We start from the raw sequence: 14,260 nt of genomic DNA, 5'->3' as shown, positions 1-14,260 counted from the left end.
AATTTTCCGAATTACATCCAGAATATTTCCATATTGTATTAAATTCTTGTAACTTATTTCTAAAGATCTCTGATGTTTAAAGGCATTTCACTTCTTCCAAATATTTTCAGACGAATTTTAAATAATTGCGACTGGGAAGACGAGTCACGCACGTTAAAATGCACTTGTTACAAAATCGCCAACAACATGTTGTACACGTCGGCAGAGAATTATCACAAAAGTAAAAATAATACGAATATGAAGAAAAAATGATGTGAAAAAATGTGCTTCTGCCTACAGGATCATAATATTAGGTTGACAATTAATTCATTTAGAAGACAAGATATACATCTTTTTCAGATTTCTGTAAGATATCACGTACTTGCCAGCACAAGTGGTTAGTTTCTTATAACTAAACCAGGAAAATTTTTGTTTGAAGCGAAATTTTGCAGAAAATTCGCCTTGGAAAAAAGTACTTGAAGTAACCTTCTAGTATCAAGACGAAAAGTTGATTTATAATCAGTTAGGTTCTTGACATTCTTAGCAATATAATAAAAGATGGAAGAAAGGAAGCTAAATTATTCATTTTGTAAATGTTGTTGTGGTTTCTTATGGCACTTGTCCTATAGACAAGCCCGCTGACAATGTCAGCGATTTTCAGCCGACAGAGTAATAGCGCCAAGAGTTTTTTAGTAGCGCCATTTAGGACCAAAAATATGTCTTAGCTACTCCTGCGTCACATTCGCTTGCACAACCTCTTTTTACAGGGGTGCACATTCACACACCTCGCAGATAGAAGAACACAGATGAAGAATAACCATGACCGACCCCTGGAGTTGAACATGGGACACAAGATCGTGGGGAAGACGCACTACTCTTATGCCAGGATGTTAATGTGCTCCTTTGAAGAGGAAGGCATGCTAAACACACAATGTGTAGGAACGAGATAGGTTCCAATAATTGAATATACCCCAAAATTAAAACATAGCTACAATTTAATTGTTAAGACCTCTCGCTTGTGTTTTTTCAAATGGCCTCTTTTACGTATACAGGGTGATCCCGAATTCATAATACAAATTTACAGGAGTCGGTGCATGACACTATAACAACCATTTATTGTGTAAAAATGCATGACCCAAGAGACAAGGGGAAGTTCAAATATAGGATACAAGAAATGAAAAGAAATACAAAGTGTTTATTGACTACATTACTGATAAGTGCAACATTAACTGCTCAAAATTGAGTACCAAAGTGATAAATGCTTGAAAGCACTGACGAAGCAATTTGCGCATACCTTAAAAGAACCCAGGTATTTCACGTACACTCGCAACGCAATTCAGATCTGATCCAGATGGATTCACAGGTACAAGACTCTTCGGATGCACCTAAAGAAAGTAATCAGGACTGCGTAAATCAAGAAATCAAAGTGGCCAAAGGAGTTGCTCACCAAGATCAATTCATCGCGCCCCAAAACTCTTTATTCTCTCTCCTTTCCATTAACTCTATTTATCTTTCCTATCATTTTTTTATTTTCTGTGTTTGATCCTTACTGAATTACTTGCGCCTATACATTCCTTTATGATAAATAATTCTTGCAGTGTCCTGCACTAACTCTGAAAATCTGTACTATGAATTATGATTGAAATCTGTGCTATAAATTATATATCATTCTGTATAGAGTTTTATAGCTAAGTAGATAAGCATAATCCCAGAAACGTGTTTTTTGGATTTATCGAGAGTTAAAGCATGGGGATTCATTAAAATGCCACGATTAAATTTTTGAATATCACGATTGAAATATGTGCTATGAATTATAGATAAGTAGATAAGCATAATCCCAGAAACGTGTTTTTTGGATTTATAGAGATTTAAAGCATGGGGATTCATTAAAATATCACGATTGAATTTTTGAATATCACGATTGAAATCTGTGCTATGAATTATATATCATTCTGTATACAGTTTTATAGATAAGTAGATAAGCATAATCCCAGAAACGTGTTTTTTGGATTTATAGAGATTTTAAGCATGAGGATTCATTAAAATATCACGATTGAATTTTTGAATATCACGATTGAAATATGTGCTATGAATTATATATCATTCTGTATACAGTTTTATAGATAAGTAGATAAGCATAATCCCAGAAACGTGTTTTTTGGATTTATAGAGATTTAAAGCATGAGGATTCATTAAAATATCACGATTAAATTTTTGAATATCACGATTGAAATATGTGCTATGAATTATAGATAAGTAGATAAGCATAATCCCAGAAACGTGTTTTTTGGATTTATAGAGATTTAAAGCATGGGGATTCATTAAAATATCACGATTAAATTTTTGAATATCACGATTGAAATATGTGCTATGAATTATAGATAAGTAGATAAGTATAATCCCAGAAACGTGTTTTTTGGATTTATAGAGATTTAAATCATGAGGATTCATTAAAATATCACGATTGAATTTTTGAGGATTATAGTATTTTCTCTTTGTATACTTTGAACCGGATATAGCAAAAATAGTTGAATTTGATTTTGTTAAGAAAACTTGGAATTGTGGATAAGAAATGTAGTTGTTAAAGAAACAAATATCCTAGGATAAATGTTGTAATCTGTTTAATTTTTTTATCACTAAGAAAATTTGTTTTTTAAAACTGTTTTTCAAATAATACGTTTTGCTGAACTTAAGAAAAGGATTTTTTAATGTTTTACCTTTGAATCCTTCAATGAGAAACCCAAATCTCTGCAGTAAAATCAACGAATCATTTTATTTCCGTCTTTTCAGTCTTTTATTTCTTTTGAAAAGATTTATGCATCTAGAAAACCTCATAATGGTTTTTTTTGATTTAGTACGCATATTTTTCTTACATTTATGAAGGTGTTAAAGATTCATGCGAAATCTCTTTCAAAGAAAAATCCTTCCAAGTTATTTTTTCTTTCATTGGAAGGAAAAATCGCATTGGTTTATGAGTTTAAAAAAACAATAACAAAAAATAATTCATGTAATTGCCTCAAACTTTATTATTCTGAAGTAAATATGAAAACAGAATTTAAGGTAAAAATATTCTAGTACTTATTTAAATTAATTATTTTATTTAGTACTTATTTAGGGATAATATGTTATATTTATACATATTCTTAGTATACGTTAGTTCTTATTAAACTATCATTCTTTTTTTTTCTATCAACTGCTCAAATTAATTGGTATTAAAATTTAAAATAAAATTAATTTATTGCATGACAAAATGCAAAGATGTATATATATTGATGTTAGATATAAATTTAATTCTATGACGCTTGTCCATTTTCCCGTCAGCACTATTTAGCGAATTAAAAATAGAAATTAAATCAAAGCGTTTTCTATAAGAATTTTGAAAAGATGTTTAAGACCAATTTTATTTCAGACACTGATGTGTACAAGTGGAATATCATCTGCTACGGTTCTAACTAAAAATTTGTTAAATTTTTGTCATTATAAAAATTTATTTGAATTTCTTTTGAAAATTCTAAGGTTTATTTCAAAATAGCATTTGTGATTTTGTTTTTGCGGTCCAATGTCCAGTTTGACTGAACATTCTGAAATATGTATTATTTTCACATTGATGTTAGATAATAATTGTTACAAAATTTATATAAAAAAAACTCTCACATTAATTTTTAGTAATTATAACATTCCTTTAACTTTTTCCTATAACTTTTTGAATTCTAACAATTAAAGGAATTTGTACTCACACTATGTACATTTAAATCTTATTATTTTACGCTCCAAAAAGGGTTAAGATTTAAATCAGTAGCTACAACTTCAATGCATAATGTTTCCACTTGATAGTTTTTGATGCAAGCTATTACGAATTAGAAAGTATTTGAAATAGTTTCTTGAACTGACATTTTTATTTAAATTCATCAATTGTAAAAGCATGTTATTCATTTGTCATTTTTGTAGAAACCATCAATTCGTTTATGATTGAATGACTGTGTCTTATTATATGTTTATTGTTATTATTTTTTCTTTATAGTTTATCAACAGATATATATTTTAAAATCAGGCATACAATAAAATTGAAAAAAACTTCAGGGAAATTTAGTAAAAATCGGTAGAAATTCTTAAAACATTAAAAATTCGACTTGGCGAACATTTAAATGAGCAAGAATTCTTGGAAAATCAGGGCAATGTCATGAAATGGTACCATAAGAAGAGTGAAATGCTATATTGTATTAACGCACTTGAAAGTATAACGAGTTTGGAGATTTGTAGCAATTACAGCTGTTATCTATATTTTTGAACTGTGTTCTGAATTTATATCTATTTTGTCATGATTACATTTTGTATCCATTAAAGTTATTAAATAACTGATTTAGTTTCAATATTCTAATCGTAATCCATTTTTATGGAGAGGTTTGAAAGTAGGTGTTTTACATGGCATAATTGAGGAGTATGAATTGGTGAAAGAAGATAATGAAATTTCGCTTTTATCCTTAATCCTTGTCTCTCCTTAATACCTTGTTATATCATGTAGAAATTGAATTGCTCATTATCTTATCGAGCCTCAGTGGCATTCAAGTTATAAGGTCAGATCATGGCGGTGTAAATCTTTTCTTTTTTTATTTTAATTCTGTGCTGAGATGGCAAAATGTTACAGACCATTTCGTTCGTTAATGTCTAGAAGTTGAAATATGTCTTAAATAGAGAAGTAACCCACTCGATCATTTAAAACCGAACTAAGTGACTTTTCCTGGCATCTTGAATCTTAAAAAAGCTGTCATGTGAAATTAAAAAAAATGAATTATGATATTCTATCATTTGAGCATGAGATTAATATGAAATATTTTATACTTGCTCATCACTAATACTAATAAAATTTACTTAGAAGAATTTTTAAAAAATTCTTAATATTCATTTAGCATAATTAAGAGTGTTATTCAATTATTAATATTATTTGTTTTATTATAAGTGATGCTTTCGCACTTTTTCCTTGTCGATCAGACTTAATTTCAGCATTTCTGAATTTGATATTTTGCGAAAGTTTTATAGATTTTCATAAATAGTTTAATAAACATAGCTCAAGTATTTAGTAAGTTATTCATATTTCAATAAATATATACTCTTTTCAGTTTCTCTTAATATGGTATATGCCATATTTTGGAGACATTTCATTAATAGCAAAATAATAATAAGAATGTAGATTAAACCAAAATATCAAATATAGTGCACAGCAATTGAACATATTCTTAATTTTTTCCCTGTCAGAGAACTTTCACAGGTTTATATCCATTGGCTCTCTTCGATATTTTTGCTAAAAATAATAGTTGCATTTGGAAACGAAACATTCCAGTACTCATGGCAAATGTACTATGAATTATTTTGTTTGATCTTCGCTTCAGTTTCGAAGCAAAGAGAATGCAAATACGACTTGAGATGTGTATTATAAATTTATTTTGCAATGAATAATGATGAAGTGGATGATTTTGGAGCAGAATTACGAACTTTGAATATAGATCGATTTGTTACCGAAATGAAAATATAGTTACTGTTCTTTTTCTTCATCTATGCTATAAAATTCATTTTTTCGTTATTGGAAAGGATATGATGAGTTAATACTTGTTTTTTAATTAATGATTATGTCAATAAAAAATATATGTGTTGAAAAATTTCTGATGAGTTTACTATTTTGGAAAAAATATGTATTAGAAGTTTAAAATTGATTGTTTTTTCTAAACTGGGAGGAATTAACCCATGGTGTCAACTATTTATTAATATTTACTTTTTAAAAATTTAGATTATTTTATTTTTTTAATTTCGGAAGTTATTTTTATATGTTTATTTAGTTCTCGATTTCAATAAATTCCATCTACTGAAATTACTATCAATTTTACTATCGATTTTTAATCTAGTACCTTATTATCAGTTTTTTTTATATAAGTTTATTTCATTAAGGTGTTTAAAATATATCCCATATGAATCATGCATACAAAGAGAAAAGGTAATGGTAAAACTAAAAATTATATCTGTCAAATAATCAAAAGAATATTTTTCATTGTTTTTTTTTTAAATTTCACATATGATTCTAGTTTATTTTATTTATATTATCCTATTATTTTTTTTTATTTTTTGAAATAAATTTATTTGGATTTTTGCCAAAAAAATCGATATACTAATTCTATTTCCTAAATTCTTTTGCAGTATTTTTCTCAATCTTTTTGTGTCTCAACGCGGAGGAAGAGTGCATGAGTAAGTATTTTTATTTCCAAAATTATTGTTTTAAATAATACTAATAAAAAAATAATATACTTTAAAAAGAAGTTCTACCATATGTCCAAAGCGCATTGCGGTGCGTTTGTCGTGTTTGAAATAGGCTTGATGTATGTAAATAAGGATGCCGGTATCCAACAACTATAAATTATGCTTTATTATATACACTTGGTATATAGCCTTTCCCTGTCAGCTACACAACATCGTCAACCAATCAATTGCCAAGAATGTGATTTTTTTAAAAAGAATGAATTCAAACGAATTGCATTCTCTTTTTTTGCCAACACGAAAGTATCGATGTCTTGTTTATATGATTAATAGTGTCCATCTTGCTGTAAACTTTTGTCCATCCTTGGACAACATAATTCTCCCCGGGGGGCACCTCGAAAGGAGGATGAGAAGCTCCTCCGAAAGCTTCTCGACACCCTGGAGGATGCACGAAAAGGTGGGTGTCTGTCTCCTCCCATCAATGACGGGGCGTACTTCCTTAGGGAAGGGTTGTACCTGGGACGGTGATGACCCTTAGGACTCAACCACAGTTCCCGCCAGTGTTGCTATTGCGGCGGTCATTCAGTATTATTTATCCGTGTACCTTCGGACAGGTCGGAGAATCAGTGATATGACTTGCATAACTTAATTAATTGGTTTTAATTAACCTGAAATTTACAACGGGGGGGGGTATGGTAGTGCCAGGAGTACGTGAATAAAGTTTCATTGGTTCAACAGTGATATTGTTGCCTTCTGGTAGGCAGAAAAATGCTATCGAATCGAGTTATCTCTACTCCAATAATGGCATGCACCATCCAAAGAAAAGTTTGAGCAATGATTAGTAATCGCTTTTAGGTCTCCAAGTTCAGTTTCAATCCTTTTGCTATGTTGATGATAGTCATTTAGAAGACCTCACTTGACAAGACTAGGGCAGCTTTTTCATATTATTTAACATGCAATACTGACATCCAATTTTCAAACATTGAAACGATGCCTCCTCATGTATGTAATATATTATAACTGAATTGTCGCTTTTACACTAAGCTCCAATTCAATTAACATCATGAAACATGAAATTTTAGGCTTATATTTTTATATTTGAGGGCCATGCAATTCCTCGCTAATTTTTATACTAAATTTGTATTTACAAAAAATGAATTGATTAAATTATTATGCGCAATGTGTTCTGTATTCATTTTATGTTGTTATTAAATGCAGCATTGTACTGATTTCAGAGAGCACGTATTGGTGTTATGAGTGCGACACCTGGACAGATGCGAGGTGTAAGGATCCATTCAATTCGAGCGCTCATCCAAATGACCTGCCACCCCTCACACAGTGTGAAGGTTGCTGTGTCAAGATCGTCATGTATGCCGGCACCTGTAAGTTCATGAATAAGTTCAAAATAATATAATATATATTTTAGGTATTTGCTACAATAATAGCACTTATGTAATAAAACATCTTTTATAAAAGTTGAAAATTGTCTTGAATATTAATGTGAAATATATTTCTAGAATGTATATATCATATAAATTGGTAAGATGAACTTGGAATGCTGTAAAATAGATATAGTAAATATTTCATTTAATAAAAGTTATCAATGCAGATTTCAAAAAGACTTAAATACAAGTCACTGAAATTTTAATTGCCGCAAAATTGCACTGGTTGTCTTTAAAAAGTTTTAAAAAAAGCAAAATAAGACTACAACAAAAACCGAACTGCTATTCGCATAGTTTGAAGTGCAAAAACATATATAAATGAGAAAAAAAAATCCCTTTAATGCCTATTTTATCATATAAATATCTGATGTTTTGTTTGTACAGATCCCAAAAGCAATTTTTAAGTGAATGTTATTTATGATTTTTCTATTTTCAACAGCAAAAACAATAAGTGGGTCATTCTGTTTGATTGGGAGTTTGTGAAATACGAAATACTAAAATAAAGGAGGATAAGCACAAATAATTTTTTTTCTGAGGGAGAGGAAAAAAAAATAAAATAAATAAATGGTATAACTGAAATCTGGTTCAGCTCTGGACATCACGTTGTGCATATTAGAAACTAGTTGAAGCTATATTTTTGAATAGTGGAATATCTGAGAAGAAGAATTTCATTATTTTTTAGGAATCTCATTGGGTATTCGATATTTGGCCTGATTATCTTATTTTTGAGATTCTTTCAGCTGTCTCATACGTTTTTTTCCCATGTTTTTTTCAGCAAAGGAAGTGATCCGGCGCACCTGTACAAAGAGACTGCAAATAAACCTTTTCATGGTGGACCACGTGTGCATGTACGAGGGAGGGAACACCGGGCATATGTGTTTCTGCGAGAGAGACAACTGCAACGCGGCACTGGGTAACTCCGGGAGCCACTGGACTTACCTAGCGTCTGCTTTTTTGGCATTATTGTTCCTTTAGGTTCTCCAGACGTTTAAGATTCTCCGAGGCCAGTGATCCTCCCTCAAGTTTCGTCCCAAGAAAGAGCTTTCCCCAGAAGACCTTTGATCTTCCGAGACCGAGGTTATGACTGTTGTTTTGTGTTGTCTACAACATTTCGAGCCATTCACTCGACTCTCTTGTAAAGAAAGAATGAGCATACAAACGATGCGGGGCATGCATTGTCTTGAAATGCCTTAATCAAGCTAATGAGAGGACATCTGAGGATTTTTTAGCGAAAAATTGAAAATCCTCACATTAACTGTCATGTTTAACTAGTCAGTTAGTGTTCATTGAAGTGGGACCTTGCAATCGTAAAACTAATGTGGAAAGGAACCATACTATGCATTAGCATGGATTTTCATCTCATGATTCATACGAGCAAAATTCATTTTAATTGAACATATCATTTAAATTCATTATCTTCCAAATGGCATGATGTCCAATAATTAATTTCTATAGCTAATTGGTTGGTACTCCACACGAGTTTTATGTTTTAGAACATCTCTCTAATTTTTTTTTTACTTCAGTTGTCTAACTTAGTAGTAGGACATTATTGTGAATCAACATAAGGATTTTTTTTGTAATAGAACGTGAGTGTAGAAATAATGCGTTCAAGAATTCACAGGTACTAAGGAAAAGTGTCAAAAACGTACGAAAGTGAGCCTAAAAGAAATTATCATAACTGTTTTATGATGTTATTTTGACAGAAAGCTGCATAAGCACGATATCATTAAAACGGATACCAGCTTCACAATATTCTCCTAGATATCATTTTTAGCAGTGTTAAATAGTATGGTGCGGAGATCTTTTTTAGAATTAATAAGGGTATCGAATATGGCGTTTCTAGATGTCTTCACACACTGACATATACAAAAAATGAACATGATAAATCTGCTGATTATATTGGCGAAAGAATAAAATCTGTACTTGATCAGCAGTTTGCAAATGCGTTATTCAGAAAACTGGTCACACACGTTCTACGACAAAATAAAAGAGGTTTATTTTGATTTTGCCAAGTATTTACAAATATTTCCAGAGCTCTCCTTATTTCACTTTCATATTTGAAAAAATATTAGAAATTAGAGGAATGATTTAAAGATATTTTATATATTTACTTATTCTTAGTATATTTATTTCATCACCAGTAAAAACGTGAATATGCCTAAAGTCAATTGTGACATATTGCTCGAAATGTTGTTGACTATATTTCATTGTTCATTCATTCTTGTAAATTTAACTATTTCTTTTTCTGTAAAATATTTATTTGTTACCAGTTTATGTGTCAGGTTTCGCTGTATGCCCTTCGGATCTATTAAGTGTGCACAGTATTTTGCTCTCGTTTATGTGGATAGTGTAACAGAAAATATTTTTATTTCCAGAACGAATGCCTTACAACTTCTGTGTCTTATAAGTGCAATTCTGTTGAATATTTCACAAATTTTAATGCTAAACTGAGGTTTGCTAAATGTGATTCAATCTGAAAGTAAAAGTGTTGTTTCCATCAAGTACAAACATAGGTTTCATGGAATGATAACAGGCTGTAATTTTTTTTATTGTTTTCTGATAATTCTTGAAGTATATTGGGCAAGAAAATGTATCGTAAAGTGTATGTCAGATATGAGCATGGTGCTAGCAATTAGATAAATGGTTTACATTACATTATGCGACATTTTGTATTGAAATTAATATTGGAACGCACAATTATGACTGTACTTAAGCGCGTTATTTAAATACAACTTGGAAAAAAATTCAAACAAAAACCCAATTGCAAGGGGTTAAAATCAACACATTAACTGATGACACAGTATTAATTTAAGGCTTAATAATCAAATTAGTACTAATTAATGCTTAATAAATAAATCTGACACAAAATTTAAACAGTTCTTTTAAAAAAATATAGTCAACCATCATACACGCTGAGCTAAAAGAGTTTATTAATAGCAAAATGAAATATAGACGATACACGACAAGGCATATATTATTTAAACCTAAATATATTGACAATTCATTAATACATCGAAGCATTTCAAATTATAAAACGTTTCAGCATGAGTTCATCCCTGATTTTAGTAATGTCGTGTTAAATCAATTCTTAATTAAATCATAATAATTAAGAAATGCTGTTTAATATACTGATATTAACTTATTGCATGAAAGTTGTTTATTTTGGTACTTCAATCAAGGAATAAATTGTTATTTTTGCAGTACAAACTAATGCAAGTTATCTTTGAAATTATTTTTATCATTTTAATATATTTTAATTAAAATATTTTTACTTCTTATTAAAGCTTATCCCAAAAATTGGAAATAACATACTGTTTTAATTATTAGGTTGTTGAATTTTATGTCGACAGTTAATATTTATAATTTATTGAAGTTGCAGGGCTTTATTATATCTCAGGTCTTTATTTTCTGTAAAAAAATCACAATCTTATTTTTATTAGTTGCCCTTTAAATATTTTAAATGAAGTTAAAATAAAGTTTTGATAAAAAAATAAGTAAGAAATATTAATTTTTAAAAAACTCTTTTTCTTCTCAAATTATATTTTTTATTATAATATATCAAATTCTATACTCAAATCCTATTTTGAGAAGAAAGTAAATGAATCATAAAAAGTTATTTCACACTTTGATGTTTAAATTCTCGAAATATCATTTAGACAATGACATTGCTTGTAAAATTTCGTATTAATTTTATTCATATGAAAAGTTCTACCTCAAGATATATTCTTCCACAGTAAAATGAGTTTATTATGAACACAAGCAAAATTTTAAATTATAATTAATATGGACTAACATAAAAAAAAAGCAATATTTCTATGTTTATTTCCTCATAAAATTTAAGACTATATAATTAATGAAATTTGACTACCAAGAACGAACTACAGATTGCACATTTTGCGATGGAGCTACTTTACCTAAAACAACAGAGAGAAAATTCGAGAATATAAATAATAATAAATTATATTATAAATATAATAATTATTAATAAATATAAATAATAAATTATTGATAATTTATTGTAAAATTTATACAGTTAGTTCAGCGTTGGTTTGCAGAGCTGGGCTAGGACTTTATGTCTGCAGTTTACTCTAATAAACTCATAATCCACAAAATCATATTTGGTCCTTGAATACACTTTGAATATAAATAATTTGAAGGTCAATGGACGTTTAAAATTATTTTTGATGTATTTTATTCATTTTTCAAAATTATTCTTTGAAATGCTTTCTTTAGAGTTACTCTTCGTTTGTCCTTTTAAGACAAATATTTAAAAAAACGAAACGGAGAAGAATCCAACTATTCAGATAGAGTGGAATTCTCGAAGTGATTTTCTAATATACAAATGTATAAAAAATTAAAAATTCGAAAAGAGTCATAGTTTTGCTATTAAAAATTGGATTTAGGTACGAGTTTTTTTTAGCTTTGTATTACTTTAGAATATTTTAGAATGTATATTGAGAAATTAAATATTTCGGAATGTCAAAAATGGGTGTCAAAGTGAGATAAAACTTAGCATTTCCTATATTATCCAAGAATACTATAGAATGTCGAAAATCTGAAAATAATGAAATATTCTAGAAGGCTTTATTTGTACCTGTGGACTGCAATGATACGAAAAAAAATTCCTATTGTTTGTAGAGAATAAGGAAATAAATATATATTTGAAATGACACACACACAGAGACACACATATTTAAAAATATTATCCAAAACTAAATTAACCATAGATGAAATTTCAAAATATTGATTAGAAATTATTAAAGGAATGAATGTATTAGTTTTTAGAAACGGAAGAGATAAATGAAAGTTTGTTAAGGGAAGAATAAAGTGTGGTAAGAACTCTGTTTATTTAATTAATTAAATAATCAATGTGATTCGTATATGAAATGCTACAAATGATTCAGTTTCATTGAAAAATATTATTAAAGATCAACACTCATTGTTTTTTTTTCAGAAAAGATTAAATTCTTTATTTAAAGCATTCTTATCTTTCTTAGAATTTATTTTCTGTAACAACATTTTATAAAAAACTTTTTTTTAACCTATTTTTTCAAAAAACTACTAATATTTCTATCAAAATAAACAGTTTACTGTTTTGATATTACAATTATCTAATGACAGAAAATGGCCTTGAATATTTGTACACTGTAAGAACATGTAAAGCAATTGAGCGGCAATGCTAAGATATACTTTCTAATCACTGTCGCCTAAATTTGGCATTTTTCAACTGCTCACAGATCGAGTAAGAAAAGCACTTATTTTGTGCATTCATTGTACTTTGTACTATATTTTCTAAATGCATGGCTTTATGCATCTAAATATCTTTCTGTAGCATGAACTTCGTACATGAACTAAATAGCAATAATTTTTCTAGATTTTTCTATTAAACTGCAATTTTTGTAGAAGCAAGCTTTATTCTCATACTACACCATAGCTTTGAAAATTTTTACTAGAACTCCAGTTCCTCATTAATAAATCTTAGCAATCATGTGTGTTTATGTGAGTAAATAATAACAGACATGCCAACTTTCACCTATATTCTAATTTCTTTACATAGTTTCAAAGCATTTGAAAGAGTGCTTAGTTATTATTTGCCTAAAATTACTATAGAATATGCGATGGTTTTAAAATCACGAGAAAGGAGATGGGACGTAAGAAACTTCTGTTAAAATGACATGGTGAATGGATGCCTCTGATTGCAGATGGCGCTATTAGCCTTCATTAGATATACGTGATGATAGAGGAAAAGAGAAATAGAAGATGGAAATTAATAATAATTAAAGACATGTATTCTTTTTTTTTAAATTATTGATATAGCGTTTTCATGTACCTCTAAGAAATGTAGTATGATTTCCCTGACGCAATTAATTGTATCAAAGAAATAAGGGTATATAGATTGTCTGCAAACTCTTGCAATTAAAGGAAAAGATTATATCGTATAGCAAGATTAATTAAAATTGCCATGGAATCTAAGATTGCAATATTTATAATAAGAGCAATGCAATATATTATAAATAATGCAATATTTATAATATATATTGCAATATTTATGATATTTCTTTTGTATTTTGACCCATTATTAGAATAAGAGGAATAACCAAAAAGTGCATGGTGCAGTGATATTAGTACAGCTGAAAAAGTTTGAAACTTTTGTCCAAAATGAAATCCATTGTCTTCATTTCTAAGCCGTTGAAAATGTTTTAACGTGATGCTTATATGAAGCAGATGTACTCAGACAGATGACTCGCTTCTCTGATATTTCATGGTCTATAATGAATCTTTAAAACTGATCCATTGCATATAATGTTTTAATACCTATCCTCTTCAGCAACGTATTAAAAATATATCTTTCTAACGGTACTTATAAAATATATTGAAGACTCTATTCAAGCTAATGGCAGATCTGACTGTAGATTAGCTTTGTAGCATATCCAATAGTCACGGTTGGCATATAATAGTATGCAAAATGTGCTTCAAATGTGTGTTCAAATGTTCAAACAAATTTTAAGCTGATTAGCGGGAAATTATTCAAACGACAAAGATACTGGCTGAGCGGACAAAAATACGTAAAATCTTGCCAATAATCACGAAAAGTA

General features: G+C 29.3%; 1 protein-coding gene across 1 annotated transcript in view; it reads left to right on the top strand.

Annotated features, from left to right (window-relative positions):
• Positions 1–10,827, top strand: part of LOC129959640 (protein quiver-like) — a 62,989-nt gene extending 52,162 nt beyond the window's left edge. Inside the window, exons 2-4 of the mRNA XM_056072528.1 lie at positions 6,166–6,213; positions 7,458–7,604; positions 8,440–10,827. Coding sequence (XP_055928503.1) covers positions 6,166–6,213; positions 7,458–7,604; positions 8,440–8,639 — 395 coding nt within the window. The 3' untranslated portion in view covers positions 8,640–10,827. The remainder of the gene's footprint in view (positions 1–6,165; positions 6,214–7,457; positions 7,605–8,439) is intronic.
• Positions 10,828–14,260: the final 3,433 nt, after the last annotated feature.

This window comes from Argiope bruennichi, chromosome 2 (assembly GCF_947563725.1).
Source record: "Argiope bruennichi chromosome 2, qqArgBrue1.1, whole genome shotgun sequence".
Taxonomy (NCBI): Eukaryota; Metazoa; Arthropoda; class Arachnida; order Araneae; family Araneidae; genus Argiope; species Argiope bruennichi.
This window is presented reverse-complemented; position numbering and strand designations above follow the sequence as displayed.